The sequence below is a fragment of the Xiphophorus couchianus genome, chromosome 11, assembly GCF_001444195.1.
Source record: "Xiphophorus couchianus chromosome 11, X_couchianus-1.0, whole genome shotgun sequence".
NCBI lineage: Eukaryota > Metazoa > Chordata > Actinopteri > Cyprinodontiformes > Poeciliidae > Xiphophorus > Xiphophorus couchianus.
This window is the reverse complement of record NC_040238.1, coordinates 30415768-30440137: the sequence shown is the minus strand read 5'-3', so window position 1 is coordinate 30440137 and position 24370 is coordinate 30415768. Positions and strand designations below refer to the sequence as shown.

At 34.8% G+C, this 24370-nt stretch overlaps 1 protein-coding gene and 1 long non-coding RNA gene across 2 annotated transcripts in view; both read left to right on the top strand.

Moving 5' to 3' along the window:
- Positions 1 to 21250, top strand: part of LOC114153274 (clustered mitochondria protein homolog) — a 29059-nt gene extending 7809 nt beyond the window's left edge. Inside the window, exons 6-31 of the mRNA XM_028031681.1 lie at positions 2635 to 2691; positions 5868 to 5955; positions 6904 to 7016; positions 7089 to 7243; positions 8326 to 8451; positions 8557 to 8671; positions 8713 to 8841; positions 9582 to 9800; positions 10841 to 11013; positions 11904 to 12209; positions 12464 to 12549; positions 13290 to 13391; positions 13591 to 13691; positions 14432 to 14584; positions 15164 to 15226; positions 16398 to 16648; positions 16722 to 16806; positions 17451 to 17604; positions 18603 to 18742; positions 18885 to 18965; positions 19075 to 19200; positions 19667 to 19788; positions 19864 to 19957; positions 20037 to 20171; positions 20249 to 20316; positions 20452 to 21250. Of these exons, the coding sequence (XP_027887482.1) occupies positions 2635 to 2691; positions 5868 to 5955; positions 6904 to 7016; positions 7089 to 7243; positions 8326 to 8451; positions 8557 to 8671; positions 8713 to 8841; positions 9582 to 9800; positions 10841 to 11013; positions 11904 to 12209; positions 12464 to 12549; positions 13290 to 13391; positions 13591 to 13691; positions 14432 to 14584; positions 15164 to 15226; positions 16398 to 16648; positions 16722 to 16806; positions 17451 to 17604; positions 18603 to 18742; positions 18885 to 18965; positions 19075 to 19200; positions 19667 to 19788; positions 19864 to 19957; positions 20037 to 20171; positions 20249 to 20316; positions 20452 to 20554 (3345 nt within the window). The 3' untranslated portion in view covers positions 20555 to 21250. The remainder of the gene's footprint in view (positions 1 to 2634; positions 2692 to 5867; positions 5956 to 6903; positions 7017 to 7088; positions 7244 to 8325; positions 8452 to 8556; positions 8672 to 8712; positions 8842 to 9581; positions 9801 to 10840; positions 11014 to 11903; positions 12210 to 12463; positions 12550 to 13289; positions 13392 to 13590; positions 13692 to 14431; positions 14585 to 15163; positions 15227 to 16397; positions 16649 to 16721; positions 16807 to 17450; positions 17605 to 18602; positions 18743 to 18884; positions 18966 to 19074; positions 19201 to 19666; positions 19789 to 19863; positions 19958 to 20036; positions 20172 to 20248; positions 20317 to 20451) is intronic.
- Positions 223 to 3140, top strand: LOC114152965 (uncharacterized). Its single transcript, XR_003597250.1, has 4 exons — positions 223 to 260; positions 1658 to 1763; positions 2635 to 2691; positions 3090 to 3140. It is a non-coding gene; the product is annotated as an uncharacterized LOC114152965 (long non-coding RNA).
- Positions 21251 to 24370: the final 3120 nt, after the last annotated feature.

Here is a 24370-nt window from a genome sequence, read left to right as displayed (position 1 = left end):
TTCCTTAACTCACTTGGAGAGTCCCAAAAAGATGTGAAGAGGTGCTTGGAAGTAACAAGGTGAGAAAAACAAGAACAATTATTGTTTATTATAATAAAAAATGTCATAATTGGGTAACTAGAATGTTAATTTAACATTTTATCCTCTCATCAAGGACATTTATGAGAAGCAAAGGGATGAAAGTGTCAATGTGGAAATGTGAAACAGTATAACATGCCATCCAGCAAGATGTGGTTTCATGTGGTGTGTTTGCGCTTAAAGTAAGTGCTGTTTAAATATATATATATATTTATATATATATATACCAGTATATATATACTGCTCAAAAATAAAGGGAACACTTAAACAACACAATATAACTCCAAGTAAATCAAACTTCTGTGAAATCAAACTGTCCACTTAAGAAGCAACACTGATTGACAATCAATTTCACCTGCTGTTGTGCAAATGGAACTTTGTACAGAACAAAGTATTCAATGAGAATATTTCTTTCATTCAGATCTAGGATGTGTTATTTGAGTGTTCCCTTTGTTTTTTTGAGCAGTGTATATATATATACATGGATGCACATGGTCCTCCAGAATGGTTTGGTAGTCCTTGGCAGTGACGCGCCCATCTAGCACAAGTATGGGGCCAAGGGAATGCCATGATATGGCAGCCCAAACCATCACTGATCCACCCCCATGCTTCACTCTGGGCATGCAACAGTCTGGGTGGTACGCTTCTTTGGGGCTTCTCCACACTGTAACTCTCCCGGATGTGGGGAAAACAGTAAAGGTGGACTCATCAGAGAACAATACATGTTTCATATTGTCCACAGCCCAAGATTTGCGCTTCTTGCACCATTGAAACCGACGTTTGGCATTGGCACGAGTGACCAAAGGTTTGGCTATAGCAGCCCGGCCGTGTATATTGACCCTGTGGTGCTCCCGACGGACAGTTTTGGTGGAAACAGGAGAGTTGAGGTGCACATTTAATTCTGCCGTGATTTGGGCAGCCGTGGTTTTATGTTTTTATATACAGTATATATATATATATATATATATATATATACAGTACAGACCAAAAGTTTGGACACAACTGTGTGTCCAAACTTTTGGTTTGTACTATATATACTTGACTATGATTACTTATATTTCTTATGTAATGTAGAACATTGTCTGTTTACAAATCAATTTATATAACCTTTATGTGTACTGTTCTGTCTCTTTCCACATACATGTATATCTATCTATGTCTGAAGATAGATAGAATTATATATCAATATATTGGTATACATGCTTGTTTACGTTTTTGATGTTGTGAAAAAAAGATTAATATGAAAGTGGTTTTCTAATAATCACATTGCCATTAATCTAATGCTATTTTGTAGGAGTAGAACTTTTAAGATGATGAACAGCTTTGGCTTAACAACTTAAACTGTGCATTTCTGCCTGAAATATAATGTAGTTTATGAATTATATTGCTTTATTACATGGTTGATTTATTTTAATGACAATGGAAAGAATCTGAAATAAGTATAGCAAAAATGTTAAATTATTCATAAATGTCATGACCTCTATATGACAATCTAATACTTTGACAAATATTTTGTATTTGTAATGAGTCCGCTGTTACTCTTCTTTCTTTTTTGAAAAAAATATATTTGCCTTTACAGTTTGCAGAGTGCATACTGGAAAACAAGGACCTGAACTTTCCATCAGCAGCAGAAGCTGTTAATACCATGAGACTCAACATGTCTTCCACACTTCTCTCAGAATCAGGTATCTTTTGACATATTTTTTATTCAGTTCCTATGTGGGTGGGATACTATGTTGTGTGTAAAATCATGCACGCACAAAAAAATTGTGTTAGGTCAGCTATTTTATCTAATTAGAAATATTAAAATATTGAACTTTGCAGATGTGTGAAGTACAATCATGTTAGTGTTTATGTCAAATTCAATTAGTGAAGAACATTTCAATACACCTGGCCTTGATCTCTAATAAATATATTACACATAACACAGCCCAATAACTGTTGAGGCAAAAAACATAATCAACAAACTTAAAATTGTTCTAGGATACAATTACACTTTTCTTGAGTAGCTTTAATGTAACTTAATAAGCAAAAAGGATTTGCAGTTTGTGAAAGTACTAAACTGGAATGAGATGTATTATGTGAACCATTATATTCATTACTGTGTTTTCATAAAATTAACATTTACAAAATGACAAATTTCACAAGATGTATACACATATATATGTAGACATATTAAAATTTTCTGAATGCCATTTTTATACTTTCAGTGGCTTAAGTTGGAGAAAATTATAAAAAGGTAAACACTAAGTGATGCTTTCTTTTACCATAAATCCCAGAATTACCTTAAATACATGTGTGTTTCAATTCATGAATAGACAGACACAATGTGCGCCTGCCTAATATGCCAATATGATGTACAGTTTCTATTACTTGTATTTGTTTATGAGACCAGACATTATCAAAAAGGGATGATTAGACGACTGAGATCTACACAGAGGATTATTGTTCCACTTTCAAAAGAACACTAACAAATGGAATTATTTAAAAGAAAAAAAAATACCATTAAGATTATTTTATAACATTGATTTAAAGATGCGGTTTGTTTTTCTGTAGAGTCAGTGGAGACTCTGCAGACACTGTGGCAGTGAGGACACAGAAGATCACATGTGGGTAAGACAACAATGTAATGCAGTGCAAAATCAATTCAAGCAAACCATATACCATCCTTAAAATAGTTGCAAAGTATGTAGATATACAAAAATAAATCATAATAAAATAAATAAACACCCAAGGCAGGTAAGTGGGAAGTAGCTTAAGTTTTTTTTTTTTTTAAGTACAGTCGTAAAACATTAAACACAGTTGCTTGTGGTCCTAGAATTTTTTTTACCTCCATACATGTCAGGAACATGCTGTCATCTCCTCAAATAAAGTTCTACCAATCATATATTGATAATTAAGAAGAAGCTTTATGTTGGCAAAACCCAAAATCACCTTCAGTAAACAGATAAGGAACTAAAAAAAACATTCTTTATGTTGTTATTTGACCATTTTGTATTATTTATTTACAGATCACATGTGACAGATGCAACTGGTGGTACCACCAAGGCTGCATTAAGGACCCACAAACCGACACAGACTACTGCTGTGCAATGTGTTTATAGATTTTATGTTTGTACCAATCTAATTCGTTAATGACTGCAGTTCTGTGGATTTTCAGTTTAAACATGTGACATAATTTTTGTTGACTTAATTGGTTTTCCAAAAATTTTTGTTATGAATATTCTTTTGTTGAAATTAATGAAAAAAAGTGATTTAATTTTTATGTTAAACCAAAATAAAAATGGTTTGTGCATGCTTTACATTTAGCAAAGATGCATTGTCAGATTTATTTCCTTCAGTATCCTTGCAATAGCGATAATAAAGAAATAACATTTTCTACATAATCACATTTGTTCCCTTAACTGCTGGTATGAGTTTTATATCAATAGGATGATATTTGGGGAAAATAGGTATGGCATGCAAATATCGGCAGGCTCAAATTCGATATTGCCAAAAAATGCATCCCCCTCCTAGCTTGAAAAAATAAAGAGTCAAGAGGGATTTTACCTTTTCTACATAATTACACTTATCCTCTTAGCTACTGGTATGAATGTCATATCAATAGGATGACATTTGAGGAAAATAGAGGGGGCATGCATATTTTGGCAGGCTAATGATAGGCCTTGCCGTAAAATGCATCCCCTGCTAAAATGGAGAAATAAAGAGTTAAGAGTGGAATAACTTTTTCTACATAATCACACTTGTTCTATGAATTGCTGGTATAAGTTTCATATCAATAGGATGACATTTGAGGAAAATAGAGGGGGCATGCATATTTTGGCAGGCTAATGATAGGCCTTGCCGTAAAATGCATCCCCTGCTAAAATGGAGAAATAAAGAGTTAAGAGTGGAATAACTTTTTCTACATAATCACACTTGTTCTATGAATTGCTGGTATAAGTTTCATATCAGTAGGATGATATTTGAGGAAAATAGAGGGGGCATGCATATTTTGGCAGGCTAATAATAGGCTTTGCCGTAAAATGCATCCCCTGCTAAAATAGAGAAATAAAGAGTTAAGAGTGGAATAACTTTTTCTACATAATCACACTTGTTCTATGAACTGCTGGTATAAGTTTCATATCAATATTATAATGTTTGAGGAAAATAGAGGGGGCATGCATATTTTGGCAGGCTAATAATAGGCTCTGCCGTAAAATGCATCCCCTGCTAAAATGGAGAAATAAAGAGTTAAGAGTGGAATAACTTTTTCTACATAATCACACTTGTTCTATGAATTGCTGGTATAAGTTTCATATCAGTAGGATAATATTTGAGGAAAATAGAGGGGGCATGCATATTTTGGCAGGCTAATAATAGGCTCTGCCGTAAAATGCATCCCCTGCTAAAATAGAGAAATAAAGAGTTAAGAGTGGAATAACTTTTTCTACATAATCACACTTGTTCTATGAACTGCTGGTATAAGTTTCATATCAATATTATAATGTTTGAGGAAAATAGAGGGGGCATGCATATTTTGGCAGGCTAATAATAGGCTCTGCCGTAAAATGCATCCCCTGCTAAAATGGAGAAATAAAGAGTTAAGAGTGGAATAACTTTTTCTACATAATCACACTTGTTCTATGAATTGCTGGTATAAGTTTCATATCAGTAGGATAATATTTGAGGAAAATAGAGGGGGCATGCATATTTTGGCAGGCTAATAATAGGCTCTGCCGTAAAATGCATCCCCTGCTAAAATAGAGAAATAAAGAGTTAAGAGTGGAATAACTTTTTCTACATAATCACACTTGTTCTATGAATTGCTGGTATAAGTTTCATATCAGTAGGATAATATTTGAGGAAAATAGAGGGGGCATGCATATTTTGGCAGGCTAATAATAGGCTCTGCCGTAAAATGCATCCCCTGCTAAAATGGAGAAATAAAGAGTTAAGAGTGGAATAACTTTTTCTACATAATCACACTTGTTCTATGAACTGCTGGTATAAGTTTCATATCAATATTATAATGTTTGAGGAAAATAGAGGGGGCATGCATATTTTGGCAGGCTAATAATAGGCTTTGCTGTACATGCATCCCCTGCTTACATGGAGAAATAAAGAGTCAAGAGTGAAATTACTTTTTCTATACAATCACACTTGTTTTATGAACTGCTGGTATACATTTTGTATCAGTAGAATTATATTTGTGGAAAATATATAAGGCCTACATGTATTGGCAAGGTAATAATTTGCTATGCCAGAAAATGCATCCCTCTGCTAACTTGAAGAAATGAAGAGTTAAGAGGGACTTCACCTTTTCTACGTAATGACACTTATTCTCTGTGCAACTGCTATACGTTTCATATCAACAATAGACAGGGGATACAAATATTGGCAGGCTCAGTCATTAAAATGCATCCCCTCTACATTAATATGCTAGACAGTAAAGCATGATATAAAATGTTCTACATAATGGGCCTCTGTTTTGTAATACTTTAAGCTAATATGATGTTAAAAGAAAAATCGGGAAATTTCAAACCAAATGCGGAGAGCATTTTCTTCAGACACGGACTGAAAAACGTTCGACTCATTTGTCTCAATAAATGTGTAAAAACCGTATTTATTTCAATTAATCTGCGATATAAAACCCACCGTTTTAAGGCTGACATGTTTAAGAAACGTGATATTGTTACGAATATCTTTAAAAGTTTCGTCTTCGGTCATATTTCAGTCCGTTTCCTCATTAAAATGCGAGAGTTTAGAAAGATGCGCGCTCCCGCGACAGGGGATGCAATTCTCGGCAGGCATGCATTTCTGGGCATAACACCGGCTGCTCGCTGTCCTACCTGTCCTACCTGTCCTTATTCACCAGAGCACATCCAGGTAACTATGGTATGAAAGCCCGTTTCCGCCACTCTGTAAAAAATAAAAATAAAAAATTATCTCATTATAATGAGATACTATCTCATTATTTTGAGATAATATCTCATTATAATGAGATTTTTTTTATCTCAAAATAATGAGATAGTATCTCAAAATAATGAGATAGTATCTCATTATTTTGAGATAATATCTCATTATAATGAGATTTTTTTTATCTCAAAATAATGAGATAGTATCTCAAAATAATGAGATACTATCTCATTATTTTGAGATAATATCTCATTATAATGAGATTTTTTTTATCTCAAAATAATGAGATAGTATCTCATTATAATGAGATTTTTTTTATCTCAAAATAATGAGATAGTATCTCAAAATAATGAGATAGTATCTCAAAATAATGAGATACTATCTCATTATTTTGAGATAATATCTCATTATAATGAGATTTTTTTTATCTCAAAATAATGAGATAGTATCTCATTATAATGAGATTTTTTTTATCTCAAAATAATGAGATAGTATCTCAAAATAATGAGATACTATCTCATTATTTTGAGATAATATCTCATTATAATGAGATTTTTTTTATCTCAAAATAATGAGATAGTATCTCAAAATAATGATCTCATTATTTTGAGATACTATCTCATTATAATGAGATAATTTTTTATCTCAAAATAATGAGATAGTATCTCAAAATAATGATCTCATTATTTTGAGATACTATCTCATTATAATGAGATAATTTTTTATCTCAAAATAATGAGATAGTATCTCAAAATAATGATCTCATTATTTTGAGATACTATCTCATTATAATGAGATAATTTTTTTTTTTTTTTTTTTTTTTTTACAGAGTGGCGGAAATGGGCTTCCAAAGGTAACGTCACTCCTTCTTGGTTAGTCGCTTTTGTGAAACCTTCAACATTTTAACCGCTGTATTCATTGCTTCAGGAAGTGACAATATGGAAAAGGATTCGGTGTCCCGCAGCCCTCCATTTTACATCCTGCCTGGATGTAAGGAAAGACGTCTTATTCCTCTACAGCCGATCAGAGACGACTGGAAGGTGAGAACTCAGTCTGGATAAGTGGAAACATGGCTGAGGTGAGTTGGGCTAAACACTGGGTGGTGTGTGCAGCCTCTGCAGTGCCTCAGAGTCCTGAACATAAGCAGCTGGAACCCGCCTCCAGGAAACAGGAAGCTGCACGGAGACCTGATGTACATCAGCATCCTGACGATGGAGGAGCAAGAGCTCAGCATCACCTGCTGCACACGGGGTTTCTACCGCAACCAGTGAGTCTGAAGCTCCTGCACAAAATGTTCCAACCTACTTATCCTGAAATATTTCCCAATTTTAGATTGGAATTGGGAAAAACTGCAAAGATTTCGATTCTCCACTGGAATTTTTGCAGCATAGTTTGGTGATCCATTAACTTCAAATTGGAAAACAAAAAACTACTCCTAAATACTTATAGTACAAAAAATTGTCTAACGCTTATTGGGTTTTACTGCAGAAGTGGGAATATATTATATTGTTTATAATTTATTGTGAAAAACGTTTTGTCACCATAAGTATTTTTGATTTATTATTTTGATTTGTGAGTTTCAAAGGTTAAGCATTTTTCGACTTTTCAAGCTTTTTTCTGACATTAATCTCAAAATTTCTGAGTTTTTAATAGAGCATTTTACATTTGTCAAACACTGAAATTTCCGTGCTTTTTATAGAATATTTCATAGAGATTTCCTTTTTTATTCCAAAGTTGCTGAAATTTAAAAAACTGGTTGATTTCAGAGCAATTTACTTTAAGGCTACAGCAGAAAAAAGAGTAAAATTCTGCCGAAAACTCCAAATTTTGATTTTAAAATATCTGAAATTTTGAGGTTTATCGCTGAAAAGGTTTTAGAAAAGTATTGGAAATTTCTGAGTTTCAAAAGTCGAACATTTTTGACTTTCAGAAATTTTATGAATAATCTCAGATATTTTCATGTTTTTCCAGAATATTTCTGAGATTAATCTCAAAATTTATGAGATTTTACAGTAAAGTTTTGATTTTTCAAACTGAGAAATTCCCAAGTTTTTCTAGAAAATTTCTGAGATTAATTTGGAAATTTCTGGGTTTTGATAACAAATTTTAGATTTGTCAAACTCAGAAATCTTCATGTTTTGTCTAGAACATTTTTTTAATTAATATCAAAATTTCTGAATTTTCCCAATCAAATTTGTGACTTTTGGAGCAGAGAAATTTTCTTGTTTCTCTAGAATATGTTTGAGTTTTTCGGCAGAAATGTACTCCTCCTTTTTTCTTACAGTGGCCTTAATTCACCGTCGTACTTTAGAGGTTACAGTCTTGGCAGCTGTTGTCTTTCTGCTGCAGGTCCACTGCCTTCAACTTCAACCCCAAACCTGCAGCTCCTAAAATCCTCTGTCACTCTCTGGTCGAGCTTCTGAGCCAACTAAGTCCCTCGTTCAGGAAAAACTTTGCCGCTCTGCAGAAGAGGAGGTGAACACTCTGGGTTTGTTGATGATAGAAAAGGGGCGTCAGCATTAGTAATCCTAGAATATATAAAACTCCAGGCAACCTAAGAATGTCTCTGTCATGATCCAGAGTTTATCAGCACCCGTATGAGTGCATCCGTGCTCCGGTCCAGGTGTGTACCTGGGTGGCGCCTGCTGGAGGTCACAGCCTGGACTGTGTGACTGCAGAGGAGACAGCCGGACAGGTTACAAATGCCAAACAGCATCAATAAGCAGAGAGGCTAAGAGGCTGGGTTTGATGGCGACACTGACGTTTGTGCAGATTCGAGGCTGGAACGAGGAGCTGCAGAGATCCAGGGAACTTCCCAGAGCATCGCTGCAGGAGCGGCGGCGCAGAGACACGCGAATCTTCAGGGTGAGAAGAACAAAGACGTGTTTCTCAAACGTCTCCAGGCGTAGGATCGCTCAATCCATTCAGCAACCAGCTAACCTGAAACTCCGCCACAAAAGAACAACATATACAACCTGAAATGAAAGTATTAGTCTTAACTCTCTTATTGTTGTCTTTTTTTATTCATCTATGAACAAAACATTTCATTTCAATCCATAATCATATAATCAGAGGTGAGTAATTTAATCAATTACGTTCATTTGAGCAACTTTTTTGAAAAACTTTTGCTTTTAGGAGTATTTTTTGCTACACTGTACCTGTTAGTTTTACTTGAATAATTTTATTATGAAGTATCTCTACTCTTACTTGAGTAAAATGTCTGGATTTTCTACCAACTGAATGAAAAACAAACATGTTTTAACCAAATATTCACCAGACACACCTGCAGTTTTTGTTAAAATTTTTTATCAAAAGAAACTGCTTTGGAAAAAAATATTCTGCCTCATTTTGTCATTTTGAATTATTTTCATTTTTGGTCTTAAAATACCAAAATTTCCACTTAAATTCATATTTTGGTCCGTCTGATGATGTCATTTTTAAATATTAAATGACTGATAATCTGATCAGTTAGTACTTGAGTAGACTTTTACCAAATACTTTTACTTGAGTAAGAATATGTTGAAGTACTTCTACTCTTATGAGTATAATTATTGTAATAAATTCTCTTCCTCCTCTGGGAATGTTTTGTTTTTTTCTCCATGCAGATCAACAGTGACTTTGTGGCCGCTGCAGCTCAGGGTGCCGCGTCCATGATGGAGGGAAACGTCATGCCGCTAAACCCGGGGGAGCCGCCGCACCTCCACGTCTTTGTGTGGAACAATCTCTTCTTCAGCCAGGGGTTTGACATGTCGGACCACTACGCGCCAGTAGGGGGCGATGCTGCCGCTCACGCTGCTGCCATGTGTGACCTGAGAGGAGTTCAGGTGTTTATTAATCCTGAACGTTTCCGCATTACTTTCTCAAAACTTCAACGTATTTCCATGGGGTTTTGTGTACTAGGAAAGCAGTGTAATACATTATATGTCATTCATCACTTCAAAATGGAAGAAAAATAGCGATAATAATGAAAACCAGAATGGTTTGTTTGTATCAGATTTTGCTACAATGTAGACGCTTATCTATGGAGTTAAATTGGGGTCAAGTTTGATCAAAAGGGGGAAAAAATGAAACTAAAAATTTATATTTGAAACAAAAGAATAAGTTTTTTAACTGGAAAAAACCTTGAATCTGAAAAGTAGTTTTGCATATTTTTTTTAGTTTAAGTTTTTTTCCACTTTCTAATATTTTTCAATTTCAAACCTTTTCTTCACTTTCAAACTTTTTTTCAGTTCAAAATAAAATTTCAGCTTATTTTTACCTTCAAATTGTTTTTCAGCTTCAATTTTTTTTTATCTTGAGATCATTTTCCTTTCACTTTCAAATCTTTTTTTCAGTTTCAAATTTTTTCTTGTTCAAGCATTTTTTTCATCTTAATTTTTTTTCTATTTCAAATATTTGTTTCGGTTTCAAAATCCTTTTTCTGTTTCAGTTTTTTTCAGTTTAAATTTTTTTTCAGTTACATTTTTTTTCAGTTTCAGAACAATTTTTCAGCTTCAATTTTTTTTGTCTTTTGTCCAAACTTTGTGGCCCCAACTTAGCTCCTTACCAGAGCACTTTGTAAAACACTGTAAAAGTTTTTTTTGTTTGTTTTTTTTTTTCACAAGCAGCTTTCTGTTTGTCACTCTCTGCTCTTTAGGCAGTGTGTATTGGCAGTTAATAGTTTGATAAATTGACACTCCTGAGCTGTGGATCTGTGCAGCCCTCCCAAAGTAACAATGGTTTGGTTTTGATTTCATCAATTTTTAATCTATAGTTAATTATGTACTAATGTGGTGATTTAAGACGTTTTTCCTTTCTGATGCTTTAAAGGTCTAATAAACCAACAGAACCTCATCTCATTCTTGATCAACATTTGTATTTGCAGGCATATGCATCCGTGGACACAGAGGGGCTCCACACACTCGGCACGGCGGTGGTGGATTATCGCGGCGTCCGTGTCACTGCTCAGACCGTCGTTCCCGGATTACTGGAGAAAAACCTCGAGCAGATAGTTTACGGCTCTAACGACAACGGGAAAACAGTTTTTACTCACCCACGGTGACCAAAACTCTAATGGCATCCATGTGTGAAGATAGTCAAAAAAAATTATAATTGGGTTTATTCTGTGTCCATTTTTCAGTCATATTTTTACAATGTTATATATGCATTTATAATGCTACGGTTCCAAACTAAATATTTAATTCACAAGCTAAGTATTTAGTTTACATTATAAGTATTTAGTTTTCAAACTAAATATTTTGCTTCACATTTAATATTTATTTTGCTGACTAAATATTTAGCTCCAAACTAAATATTTGTTTTCCAAACTAAATATTTAGTTAGCCACCTAAATATTTAACTTCCTTCCTAAATATTTAACTTCCTTCCTAAATATTTAGTTTGCTAACTAAATATTAGTTTGAACTAAATAGTTAGTTTGGAAAATGAATGTTTTGTTTTAAAATATGTATTTATTTTGAAGGTAAATATTTAGCTTTTACTTTAGCTTTTACGTTTTTAAATTAAATGTTTAGCTCGAAATTAAATATTTAGCTTGTAATTAGATATTTATTTTGCTAACTAAATATTTAGTTTCAAGCTAAAGATTTAGCTTCTAAATCTTTAGCTTGAAACTACATATTTAATTTGAATGTTAAATGTTTAGTTTGCTAACTAAATCTCCCTAACTACATATTTAATTTGAATGTTAAATGTTTAGTTTGATAACTAAATATTTAGCTGGTGAATTAAATATTTAGTTTGGAACTCAGACATTTATAAACACATGAATAACACGGTTATGACTTTTTCTATGACAGGCTAAATAAACCAAACTATTGCTGTTAATTCTTTTACAACTTTGCATCCCGTACGCCATCACATTAGTTTTCACATTTTAGCCGCATTCATGTTGATAAAGGAAGTCGTCATGTTTTTGGTTTTTGCAGGTTTTTGGAGCTTCTGGATGAAAGCAGTAAGTCACTGAGGATCCAGCCTCACTGGGTCCTGGACCACAGTGGCAGCCCTGTGGAGCTCCGGTCGGCCATCTCCACAGTCGGGATATTTGGCAGCGATGGACGTCCGTACATTTTGGACCTCCTGCGGACTTTCCCTCCGGATCTGAACTTCCTGCTGTCGGCTGAGGCTCAGCAGGAAGTTCCCGCAGCGTGCCGCAGCTTCGGCTTCCCGCGGCGTCACCGCCACTGCCTGGCCAGCCTCCGGCCGCAGCTGGTGGAGGCCTTCGTCCAGCACAGGTGAGGAAGAGGAGCGAGGTCACATGACCGTCACATGATGCACGAAAACGTCTGGAAAAATACAAACATTAATTTTAGCAAATCCTACATAAAAATAAAAACATGAAAAGTAACATGTCCATCCATCCATCCATCCATCCATCCATCCATCCATTTTTTTTCCGTTTCATTTTCATGTTAAATTGTTTAGGAACTGCGATTAACCAAGATGGATGAAAACATGTTGGTTTTTTTTGTTTTTGTTTTTTTTTAAGGTATGAACTTTTTGCTAAAATGGCGTCCGATGACCTCGGCCATCAGTTCGCCACAGAGAAACCCGAGGAACCTCAGAGAGCTGCAGGTGACAATAGTTTTTGGAATAAGTAAATAAAATGACATGTTCTGTTACAACAGTCGAGACGTGGAGCCATGATGTAAACAATATTGCCTGCTTCAGAGAGAAGCTACAACTAAATAAAATCTTCAGAAAGAAAAAAAAGTTTAGAAAATATGTATTTATGCAAAGAAAATACAGATAAATTGGAGTTAACACTTGTTAATCTGACTGTTGGTTTTAAACTCCGTCTATGATTGGTTAATTAACAAAAGGTTAAAGTAGTAACATTTAATTAAATAGCATTCATACCTATCAATCTAATTTAAACTGTTATTAAATGTTTGCGGCATTGGTATTCAGTCATATTTATCCCCCAAGAAAATATTAAATTAATTACTAATAAAGCAATAGTGTAAAGTAGACATTAAACAAATGGCTGTGATACTAATTAGTTCTTTATGTCTGATTATATTTTTCTGTTATTTAATTAAAAGTGGAATTTTGTATGAGATTGTGATATTCTGGTAAAATAAAAATATTATAATATCTTTATTCTGATAAAAATATAAAAATAAAAATTTGGCTGCCATGTTTGTTGGTAGCCATATTAAAGATGGCTGCCAAACAATTTGGTGTTCAGAGGGTGTAACACTTTTAACATATAAATACTGTGCAAAAGGATAAACGTCTGACTCAATTTCATCAAATAATTAAGATGATTTTTACTATTTAGCAGTAAATCCCTTCTTTTATTTATTGTTTAGAACAAAAAAGAAGGAATATCATCTGGAAAGCTTGTGAAAATGTCGGCTCTGTGAGTGACTCTCGCTTTGACATCCGCTTCAATCCTGATGTTTGCTTTCCAGGTACTACATAGACACACTTCTATTTCTATTTCTATTTTGTAGTTCATTTACTCCATCCAGCCATCACTTGTGTCTACCTGAACACTAAAGTAGATTTTTTTTGCTACATAATTCAAGTTCTATCGTAATTATACTGGAAAGTCACTAAAAAGTTGAAATAAACTGTCAGCCATCAGTTTTTTCTTGTTTTTTTCTTCAGGTGTGCGTTTTCCCTCCGAGTGTCTCCCAGACGTACAGAGACAGAGACTTCTACTTTGGGACGCTGCTGCGTTTCTTCTCTCTAATCAGATTCCTGCAGTGGTGAGTCGGGTCTGGGAGTGATGAGTCTCCTTCAACTCATAAAACCTGAAACGTTTTATGAGTTTCAGTTTTTATGAGGTATGGTAATTTACCTCATGGTAATTTAGGCAAACCAAGGAAAACAAAAATACCTTAAATTGTTTCAAATATGCAGATAGGAAGTTCAGTTCAGTTTTATTCAAGTTTCTAACCGGCAATTATTGTTGCAACAATTACATATTTACACACACACTCAAACACACACACCCACCCCCGCCTACCCACATACACACACACATATATATATATACATACAGTATATATATATGGACAAACAATCAAAATGTAAAAAGCAAGAGACAACAAAGTGTGCCATAAGTCTATACTTAGAGTTGGAGAGTAACTATAGTTACATTTGCTCAGTTATATTTACTTTTTTGAAAATTTTTTCTTTAGGAGTATTTTTTTCTATGCTGTACTTTTTACTTTTACTTGAGTAATTTTATTATGAGGTATTTCTCCTATAACATGAGTAAAATTTATGCATTTTCTACCCACTGAATGAAAAACAAACATGTTGTAACCAAAACTTCACCAGACACACGTCTGCAGTTTTAGTTAACGTTTCAAAAGTTTTTAGAAAACCCCTCAGCCATTTCCTCTTAATCACCCAGAGGATCAAACTAATAAAGAATTCAAATAAAAATAATAGAAAACACAATAAAAACATGCTAAAAGTAAAATCAATGTGTTTTTTTTAGCTGAGGGACTGCCTCGACCATACAGCCGTCCCGATGGATGGAGCGACTCTGACCTCAGCGATCCATCAGAGGGGCGTAAATGTACGATATCTGGGTGCCATGTTGAAGGAGCTGGACAAGATGGAGGAGAGAGAAAGACTCAGCCATGTGCAGGTACACACCGTGTCCATTTTAACTAAAAAACAAATGCACAATTATACATCAATATGTGCATGTATTCACGGAAATGAGAGTCTTCATTAATTATGAAATGGCTAATACAGCTGTACCATAATTTTTTTTTAAATGGAAAACACTAACAACAATACAAAGTATTTGTTTTTTTATAATCAAGCTTTTTTTAAGAAGTAGAAACACGTTTATTGCTGACTTTTACTAACTTTAACTGCAGCCAAATCAGTTTTCATCTGATTTCTTAAACGTGACTAAATGTTAGCAAACATTTTGAAAGAAAGTGACCCAAATCCTTTTCTTATGAGGATAATTTTGTTCAGTCGAGCCAAAAACAAACTGAAAATTAACATAAAAAAGACATCTTTATTTGCTTGTTTTTGTTGTTATTTTCTTGACCCGCAAATATTTTTGACTCAACAATTTTGGCCATGTGACAAAAAGTTGGGAAACGCCTATTTATATAAATGTAAATACTTGTGTTTAACATTGAAAATATATATCTTTTGTCTTAGATAAATGTCTAACTCTGTCTAAATAATCAATCACATCTTCCCACAGAGAATTTCCATCAGTGAAGTCATCACCAGAAGTGCGAAACACATCTTCAGGACCTACATGAAGGTGCTGAGAGAAATTAGTTTAGACCAGTCCTTCTCAAACTGTGGGCCGCGGGCGTCCTCTAGTGGCCCGCCAGGTACTGCATGTAAACAACCGTTTATTTGACGAAAGTGCTACGCTACAGTTAGCTTACCAAGGAATTGTGGTTAAAAATAATAATGGATAAATGGCTTAAGATTGGGTCACTAAATAGAAAGCTTAATGATGGTGGTAGAAAAACGTTTGTTTTTGAACAGTGTTAACCTTTCCTGCTCAGTCTTCTGACCGTGGTCGGAGGACACAGGGCAGTTCTTCCTCCAGGGCCGAAGTGAAGTCTACTTCGGGGTTAACTCCTTCATACGCCTTGAACATGAACCACACGGAAGTTAACTTTTAATAGCGCCAACTTACAGTTGAAAGTTTCACAGACATTTTTCCCTTAGCCACTGCTCCGGTCGTCGGCTACGCTCACCCCTCACACATACCGTCTCTTCTTCGCTCCCCCAGCCTCCCGGTTGCTAAAAACAAGAAGTTTTTAGCACGCAGCGCCCCCCTTCTGACCGGAGGACGGTTGCCACACATCTCGCTCACCTACACTCAACATACACACCACTTACTGAGCTATCATCACATACAGTGGAGGCACTTTCCGCAACAAAAGTTACGATACAGATCTTGGTCTGCGGCTGTGCTGTGATATGACGAGGCGACGAACAACTGAACCTTTACACAAAAGTAAAATTATTTATGTTGAGCTGTATCTACTGGCTGAAAGAAAATGTTTTTTCCAACGCAACTTAAGTCTTTTTTTCTTTTTTTTGTGCTTCTAAATTACAAATAGCCCTAAAATATTATTAATGTAACTAACTTTTTTGATTTTCATGTGTTTTCTATCATTGGAAAGCTTAGAATCCATACCTTCAGAACCTGTAAATAACTCAAAAAGGCGTTCATGGTATTATTGTGACCACTGACCAGTCATATTTACAACACAGCGCCGCCCTTCACTTAAAGCGGAACTTAAGAGACTAATATTTTAATTTCAGATTGTATATATGAAGATGTTGTGTGAGTGTTTGTTAGATGAGGTACGTGGTCTTCAGCCTGAATAAGTTTGAGAAACACTGGTTTAGACCGAACATAAAATCCTCTGGTTTGAGGTTAATTAACTCAGGGTTTGTTTGTTTTTTGTCAGGATGTGGAGCCTGCAGCTTTTTCTGCAGCTGTCAGTCATTTCCTAAACTGCCTCCTGAGCTCGTCCTCCGCTCCTGTTCCTGATTCCTGCAGCGATGAGCTGCCGTCCCGCCGCAAGAGCCGCCGCTGCCGAACCCAGAGCGACCGAGCGAACGTCCCGACCAGCAGTTTGTGGGCAAAACTGACTTCTGATGATCTGTGGATCAGGATCAAGACGGAAGCGGAAGATTATTACCACTATACATTTAAAAGGTGCATTTGTGTCTGTGTGGCAGAGCTTACGTTTAGCAGCAGGACTTTACTGTCTTTTAATCTCTGCACTCAGTGAAAGCATAGAAGAAGAAATAGAAAAGCACAACCTTCAGAAGATTTCACTTTTGAGAGAGATGTCCATCAAGACAGGCATTCAGGTAGGAATCACTTTTTAAAATATATATATAAGTTGTTTTTATTTGTATATATATATTTTGTGGAATAAAATATGATTTTTTTTACATGTTAAGAATCACACTTCATCCTAAGTTGCCATTGTTCTCATGACAGGCCAAATGAAAGCTGTTCTTTGATTTTAAGGTTAAAATTAACTACTCGATCTGCTTGTTGAACAAAAGATTGGAGTATCTCTAAACCAGAGTTTGAAATTAGTGTATCAGTGGTGTAATTTGTAGCTGCAGGCATTCAAGAACTAAATAGTAATTATGGAGAGCCATTTCCGCCAAAGTTAAACAAATAAATCAAGAAATAATAAGCATATGGTTAACTGGCTTCTTTATTTAATCACTTTTGTAATAATAACCTCACTTATATTATTTATTCATTTATTTATGATTTTATTTATCATATGGTTACTTATTTTTGATTTATTTGTTTGTTTGTTTGTTTGCTCAATTTTGACTGAGATTACTCTCCATAAGTGTGATTTCAGGTGTTTTTGACAATTTGTTTATAAATACATTTCCTTAATTCACACAAAAAAAGGTTAGACAGACAAATTGTCTCCAGCTGTGATGTGAATAATTTAAGCGGCTGACCTCTTTCCTTCGTCTCTGCTCAGCTGCAGCTGAGAGAATACGTGTTTGAGTGTCGACACAAGCCAGCGTTCAGCGAGGACGACGTGGTGAACATGTTTCCTGTGGTCAAACATCTCAAACCAACGTCAACTGATGCTGCCGGACTCGTACAGCAAGCACAGCTGGCAGCACAGCAGGGTGATCTATTTATTTATCTATTTATTTCAAAAAGGTTTTTAAAAACAAGAAAACAATCAATCAGTAGGACAGAGAAAACATGTGTATACATAAACAAGATCAGAATAATTAGCTTATCTCTACTTTTCTGTTTGAAAAGGAGTACAAAGAAGTGAACACTTATTTAATCCCATTTGGTTTAATGAGGAATATTACTTACCGACTCAATAATTAAAACCATGTTATAATATTTATGTGCTGTTCAATATACTGGGCTAAAGAGACAACAATGAATGGAAACAATTACATTGCATTGAGAAAATGGTTACAAACTAACTCATAACAAGACAAGAAAATCTACAGATAATAATAATAATAATAATAATAACAATAATAATAATAATTGTAAATAACAACTGGACATATAGCATCAGAATAATTACCAACTACTTGCCATAGTACACCTATAAAGTCTCATTAATCTGTGCTATATAACAATAAATTAATTTAAAAAATAGAGAAAAAACTAATGATAATAATAGTGAAATAACAATAATAAGCTACTAATAATGGAAATAGTAACACAGAATAGGTTACATTAACAGTTGTACTTCAGTTGACCACTGAGGGGAGAAACGAACTCAGAAAATAGCAATTGGTGGGCCGCACAAAATCAGTTCAAGGCCCACAAATGGCCCCTGGGCCACACTTTGGACACCCCTCCTCTGACCTATCTTAACGATTTTGTTTGTTCTGTAATATTCTGTAAAAAACCTCTGAGGTTTCCACAGAACAGTTTTATTTTTATTGGACTCTTTTTACTAATTAGATGACATCTGAAGCCAAACGGTTACGTCAGATTTTATTAAGGAATATGAGAGTTAATCCCACATTTTCTGTGTCGTTTCTCATAATAATGTGCTAATTTGAGTCACAAAATAAGAAGAATACTCTTCCAGAAGGGTTATAGGAGAAGTGGTTTATTAATTGCTGTTTTCTTCTCTTTTTTTGCTTCCCAGGGTTTCTCAGAGCAGGTGTGGACTTGCTTGGTCGAGCCCTGACTCTTTTCAGCAGCGTTTGTGGGATCTTGCATGAGGACGTTTCCATGTGTCTGCGTCTCCTTGGGCGGCTCAGATACACCTTAGGAGAAAATGATGACGTAAATATTAATTGAAGTTATTTTCTTCCATAATGTACCGCTTTTATTTCATCTAACTCAACACGTCAGCCTCCGTTTAGGTTTTAAAGTTTTCTCTTTGATGTCTTCCTGTGAAGTAATGTTGTCATTTTGTCCATGCCAGGCTCTCGTTCTTCAGGAAAAAGCTGTTTTGATTTCTGAGAGAATACAAGGGACAGACCATCCACAGACCGTACAGGACTATGTGTGTTGCTTTACCTCTTCACCAGTCCAACCAGTTTATTGTCTACTATGAGGTTTTATATCTAAATTATGAACAATTTGCAAATGTTTATATCCTTCCTGTGATTTAGACTCATCTGGCGCTGTATTTCTTTGCCGGAGGCCGCCTGTCGACTTCCCTTCAGCTCTTGTATCGCGCTCGATACCTCACCCTGCTCGTTATCGGAGAAGATCATCCACAAATTGCACTTCTGGATGTAAGTCCAGATTTATCTGCTTTAGCATACTTAAAAAATCTCTTCATGTAACATATTGTTAGTTGTTGTTTTAATGGGGATTGACCAATCCTCATTCACCAAACCCTTTGTCAGTGCTACCATCATAAACACAAACAAGAGGAGTTTGCTGTGTGCTTTTGTCAGCAACAAATACTCTAAAACTAACAATAAATGTATAAAAATCACATGATTTTCTCTGTTCACTGCAATAACACTGAAGTATTATTTTGTCTAGTTTCTAGTAGAAAATATCTTAGTCCACTTGAATTAAGACAAAGCATTTACTTATGTTAATCGTGCTTATTCATGATTGTCAATGTTTTATTGTCCCATTAAAAGCAAAAACAAAACTGTTGTACCTTTATTTTCTTCAAACGGTGTTGTCTGCAGCTCACTCGTTTTGTAATTGAAGTATTACTGTTGTTTTTTGGGTCTTATCTGACAGAGTATGCTGGGTTTAGTCCTCCATGCCCTGATGGAAAATGAGCTTTCACTGAAGTTCCTGCAGAACGCCTTGACTTTAACCTCTAAATATCACGGTGCAAAATCACTGAAGCATGCACACAGGTATGCATGTCATGTTAGTTGTTTTTCTTCGAGTTAATCTGAAGTAATTTACATTTCTTTCTGTTATTTTTTCAGTCACCATGCGCTTACCATTGTTTATGAAAGCAAAGGGGAGTTTCATTTAGCTCTGCAGCACGAAAAAGAGGCTTATATTATATATAAAAATCAGGTGAGCTTTTAAAAACTCCTTTTTTAACTATTTTGCTCTGGATTGTCAAGGTGCTTTTATATTTGTTGCAAACTTACAGCTTGGTGAGAGCAGTGACAGCACAAAGGAAAGCTCAGAATACCTGCAGAGGCTCACGGATCAGGGTGTGATCCTCCAGAGAGCCATCCGCCACGTCGCCTCTGGCAAACCCAGTGCCTCTGTCTCTCCTCCGAGGGTTTGTTCACATTTAAGATAGCAAAAAAACTCAGCAAAGCTCAGTTTGGTTTTAAACCTGTTCTGTTTTTCTGGCAGTTGCCAAGTCATCCTGTGATTCTGCAGCAGCTCGACCTGACTTGTGGGATTACTTTCATCCCACCCAGGTGAAAAAGATGAGGGCAGGGCATCTTGATTAAAAAATCAAGATGCAAATTGCTCATTTTGTCCTTATAAAATTTTAATATAGATAAGGATTTCATCTTTGATCCTGTCTGTACTGTTTCTTTCTTTGTTTCTAGTGAAAAAGAGCTGAGAGCAGAACTGAACGAAAGAAGAAAAGTTCAAACAGAAGACGTGGAATATCAATTATTAAACCAAAACGGCAACAAGCAGCAGCTCTGAACTGCGGACCGAAAGGAAAACCACTGCAGTCCACCTGCTTGTTCTGGGGAAATGGCTCAGTGAGAAACTGGGTTACCCAGATTCAGTTGAGTCCTTTAGAAACTACAGCAGCTTCTGAACGGCTACAGATGAGTGAAAAACTATTTCAAAAATTGTCTTTAATATAATAATCTGACAGTAAAAATGACAGATAAAGCCTTTAATCTGTGTGTGTTACTTAGTGGAAAACAAAATGAGAAATATTTATATATGTATATTTTAAAATCACAAGTGCAAAAATCAGTCTGCATGCCTTACAATTCCTGCAAAATAAATGCAACAGAATGTTTGTAATGTATGTTTTCTTTTTTAGTTAAATATAATATCGAGAAACTTTTAGTTTGTATTTAATGGTATCTTGTGTCCTCGAGGAATAAAGTGCACAATCACACTTCAAACAAGTCAGATTTGTGTTTATCCTAATAAATAATAAATCCCTCACTGTAATAAAAACGTTTCTAGTTTACGGTAAATTAGCAGCTGCAGAATTTTATTGTATCTGTATGGTAAGTCTGCATGAATAAGATAAATCTGTATAAATACGGTAAAATTCTGGCAACCACATCTGCCGGTATTTTACCATAAATTAGAGATGCTTTTTTTACAGTGCTGCAAAAAATATACTTGCCTAAACTTACATTTATGGAGAGTCAGAAACTTTAAACTTTAAAACATGTTTGTTTTACATTCTTCAACGTTAAAGATTGTGTTATTAGTGATATAATGAAGACTTTTTATTTTTAGATGTGAAATAAATTTATAAGTTGAATTGCAAAAAAACCCAAAAAACTTCCTTGCTATAGAAAGATAATGTTACATTTTAAATAAAGCAACATGAATGGAAAAGTACAACATATTTCACTGGATCTGATAAACCATGTGTCAAACTTAAGGCTCGCGGGCCAAATCTGGCCCGCCAGAAATTCTTATGTGGCCCTTTAGACTCTACAAACAGAACCGTCAGGATTACAGTTGCGTGCTTAAATATTACTTCATCAATCAAATTGGAAGTTTTATCTGTATTGTGCCAAATTATATATAAGTGAAAAGATGTTTAATAATATTTAATCGCAAAAGGTTCTCACCATATTTTAACAGTTTGTTAACAGGTAGTTTTATCAATGCTTTCTGCCACAGCTGACCTTTTAATGACATTATTTATCTTGACTTGGCCCAAAATAAAAAGGAGTTTGACAATCCTGTAATAAAGCAACAGTCTGCATGCTGCAACTAGAATGTTTTTAAGAATCTTTCAGCAGGAAATCCAAAGATAGCAAAGAAAAAATAAAATTCAGAATAATACACAAACCTTAACACAAACAGCTGGTATGCTAACCAAAGACTAAGCATGAGTGAACAGGTGAGTGGCATTCCGTAAACACACCAGGTGTGACAGAGAAAGAGGAAACAGGAGAACAACTTCTGCAAAAGAAAGCATGAAGTAAAACTGCCCACAATACAAATGTTAGGAAATCAAATAGGATTAACAATAACTGACTAACCTGAAAGAATAATGTCGTATAGTTTTAATAATGGATGTCATCTGCAGTGCTGCAAGAAAGTATCTACCCCTTACAGACTGTTTCTCTTTGGGGGTTTTGTCACACTTCAATGTTTTAGAACAAAAAACAAATTTTAATGTCAAACGTAAACTGGTTAAATACAAAAGATAATTTTCAATAAGTATTGCATTTTCTAGATCTGTTTGGGGTCATGCCACTCCAAATAAAGAGATTTAAGTCCAGGTTTGATTTAGTCGCATTTTCTCTGACATCTTATTTAAAAGATCTTAAACTATGACATGAACCTTTGGCGGTTTTTCAACCTGAACTTTTTTAGATCAATTCTGGTCACCGGCCCATAAAGCAAACTGAAACAGAACTAAAGTCTACACAAACTAATGAACTATATTAAATCAAAACGTTTCAACCTGAGCCATAAAGTATTTAGGAGCGCTCAAAGTCCATGACAGGTCTTGTATTTTCAGTTTCTGTATTATGACCTTGCAATCCCTAATGTCTCCACTAGGTTACACACTCGTTCCACGGTCACTTCCCTATTTTCAATCCATACTGCTCTGTACGTGAGATCATAACCTCAATATTAACGTTTTTAATGCACCAGTAACCCACTAACATTTAATCAGTGCTAGCTTCACTGCCAGTAAGGAATCATGTGTTCATCTGGTTGTCATGGTGACCGATTGAATTTCTCATCATTATTAATATTTTTTAATCTTGATAATTTCTCTAAATAACATCAATTTGGTTGCAGCAGCAAAACGTGGTAACTTTTTACGTGTTATCAGTCCTTATGAAGTCCCTTTTTTTCACTCTCACAGTTTCATTCAGGTCATTGAAAACTTTTGTACACCACCACCGTTTTCTGTTTGAGTTTCGGATTTATTTTCTATTTTCTCCAGATATTTTCAGGAAAGTTGTTTTGTAAGTCTGCACTCTGAATGGAGATAATGTCTTTACATGAACAGGTACATAGCCTGGGAGTTTCTGGCTAAATGTTTTTATTATTATAAATTAAAAGCCATATTAATAATTTGCTTTAAAACATGCAATGTTTTCCTTCTTTCTTTAAGGAAATTTAAAAACAAATTTCTGAATCATTTACAAAACCAACAACTTGAGCGCATATACTTTAACTTTAAGATATGTTTAAGTAACTCGTTATTACAGCTGTTATCTAATAACCCTACAGTATCTTATCATAGCTGCGGTTGTTCACCTTAAGCCCAGATATCACCACTATACATTTCTGTCCAGTGTTACTGTGGAATAGGTTTTAGACACTTGGTAAGCTAATTTGGGTGAGAAAAAAGAAGAATAAGTCTGATACAGAGGCAGCAGAAAACTGAAGACTGCTGAAGGCTGATGATATAACGGCATGAAGGCTACTGGGTCAGTAGCTCCTATTATCCAGTTAACCAGTTTTATTCCCACTAAAATATGCAAATAAGTATAAACACAGGATAATGACACTTAAAGCTAATTGGTTCACAGTTATCAATTAATGTCCTTTTAACATAAAATATGCTCTTTTAAAAATTGGAATAAAAAATACAAAACATCAGGATGTTTTTGTTTTTTTCTATGAATGACCCCATTGTTAAATTATGTACAGTAAGTCCTCACTATAAAAAACAAATGCAATATTAATATATTTACTACTTAATTGCTAGTTTTATCATTTAGATATTTAACATTAATTTATTTATTTAGGAAAAAGCACAAAATGCTTATTTTATTCCCATTTCATACATACTACTTGGATTTTTTGTGTGTAATGTATTATATTTTATCAGTTTAAATAAAAACAAATAACTTCAGTCAGCATCATAGATAAGAAATCCATCCATCCATCCATCCATTGTCTGTTCACCCTTGTCCCTAATGGGGTCGGGAGGGTTGCTGGTGCCTATCTCCAGCTACGTTCCGGGCGAGAGGCGGGGTACACCCTGGACAGGTCGCCAGTCCGCCGCAGTAGATAAGAAATCAAATAGAAAACACACTCATAAAAATAAAGTTTATATTTGGCAAACTTTTATAATTGTCTGATTCATATAAATTTCTACTTAACGTGCAAAGTTGTCTAAAAATCTTTACAAAAATGTATTTCTCCCCCCATCATGTCATGTATGAATAGTATTACAATAAAATTACTAAAATTGCATAGTTAAAAAACAATCTAATATAATCCCCCCACTAGACTTTTCAATTAGTTGTTTTGTTGTTTTTTTTCCCTAAATTTTATTTCATTTGTTTT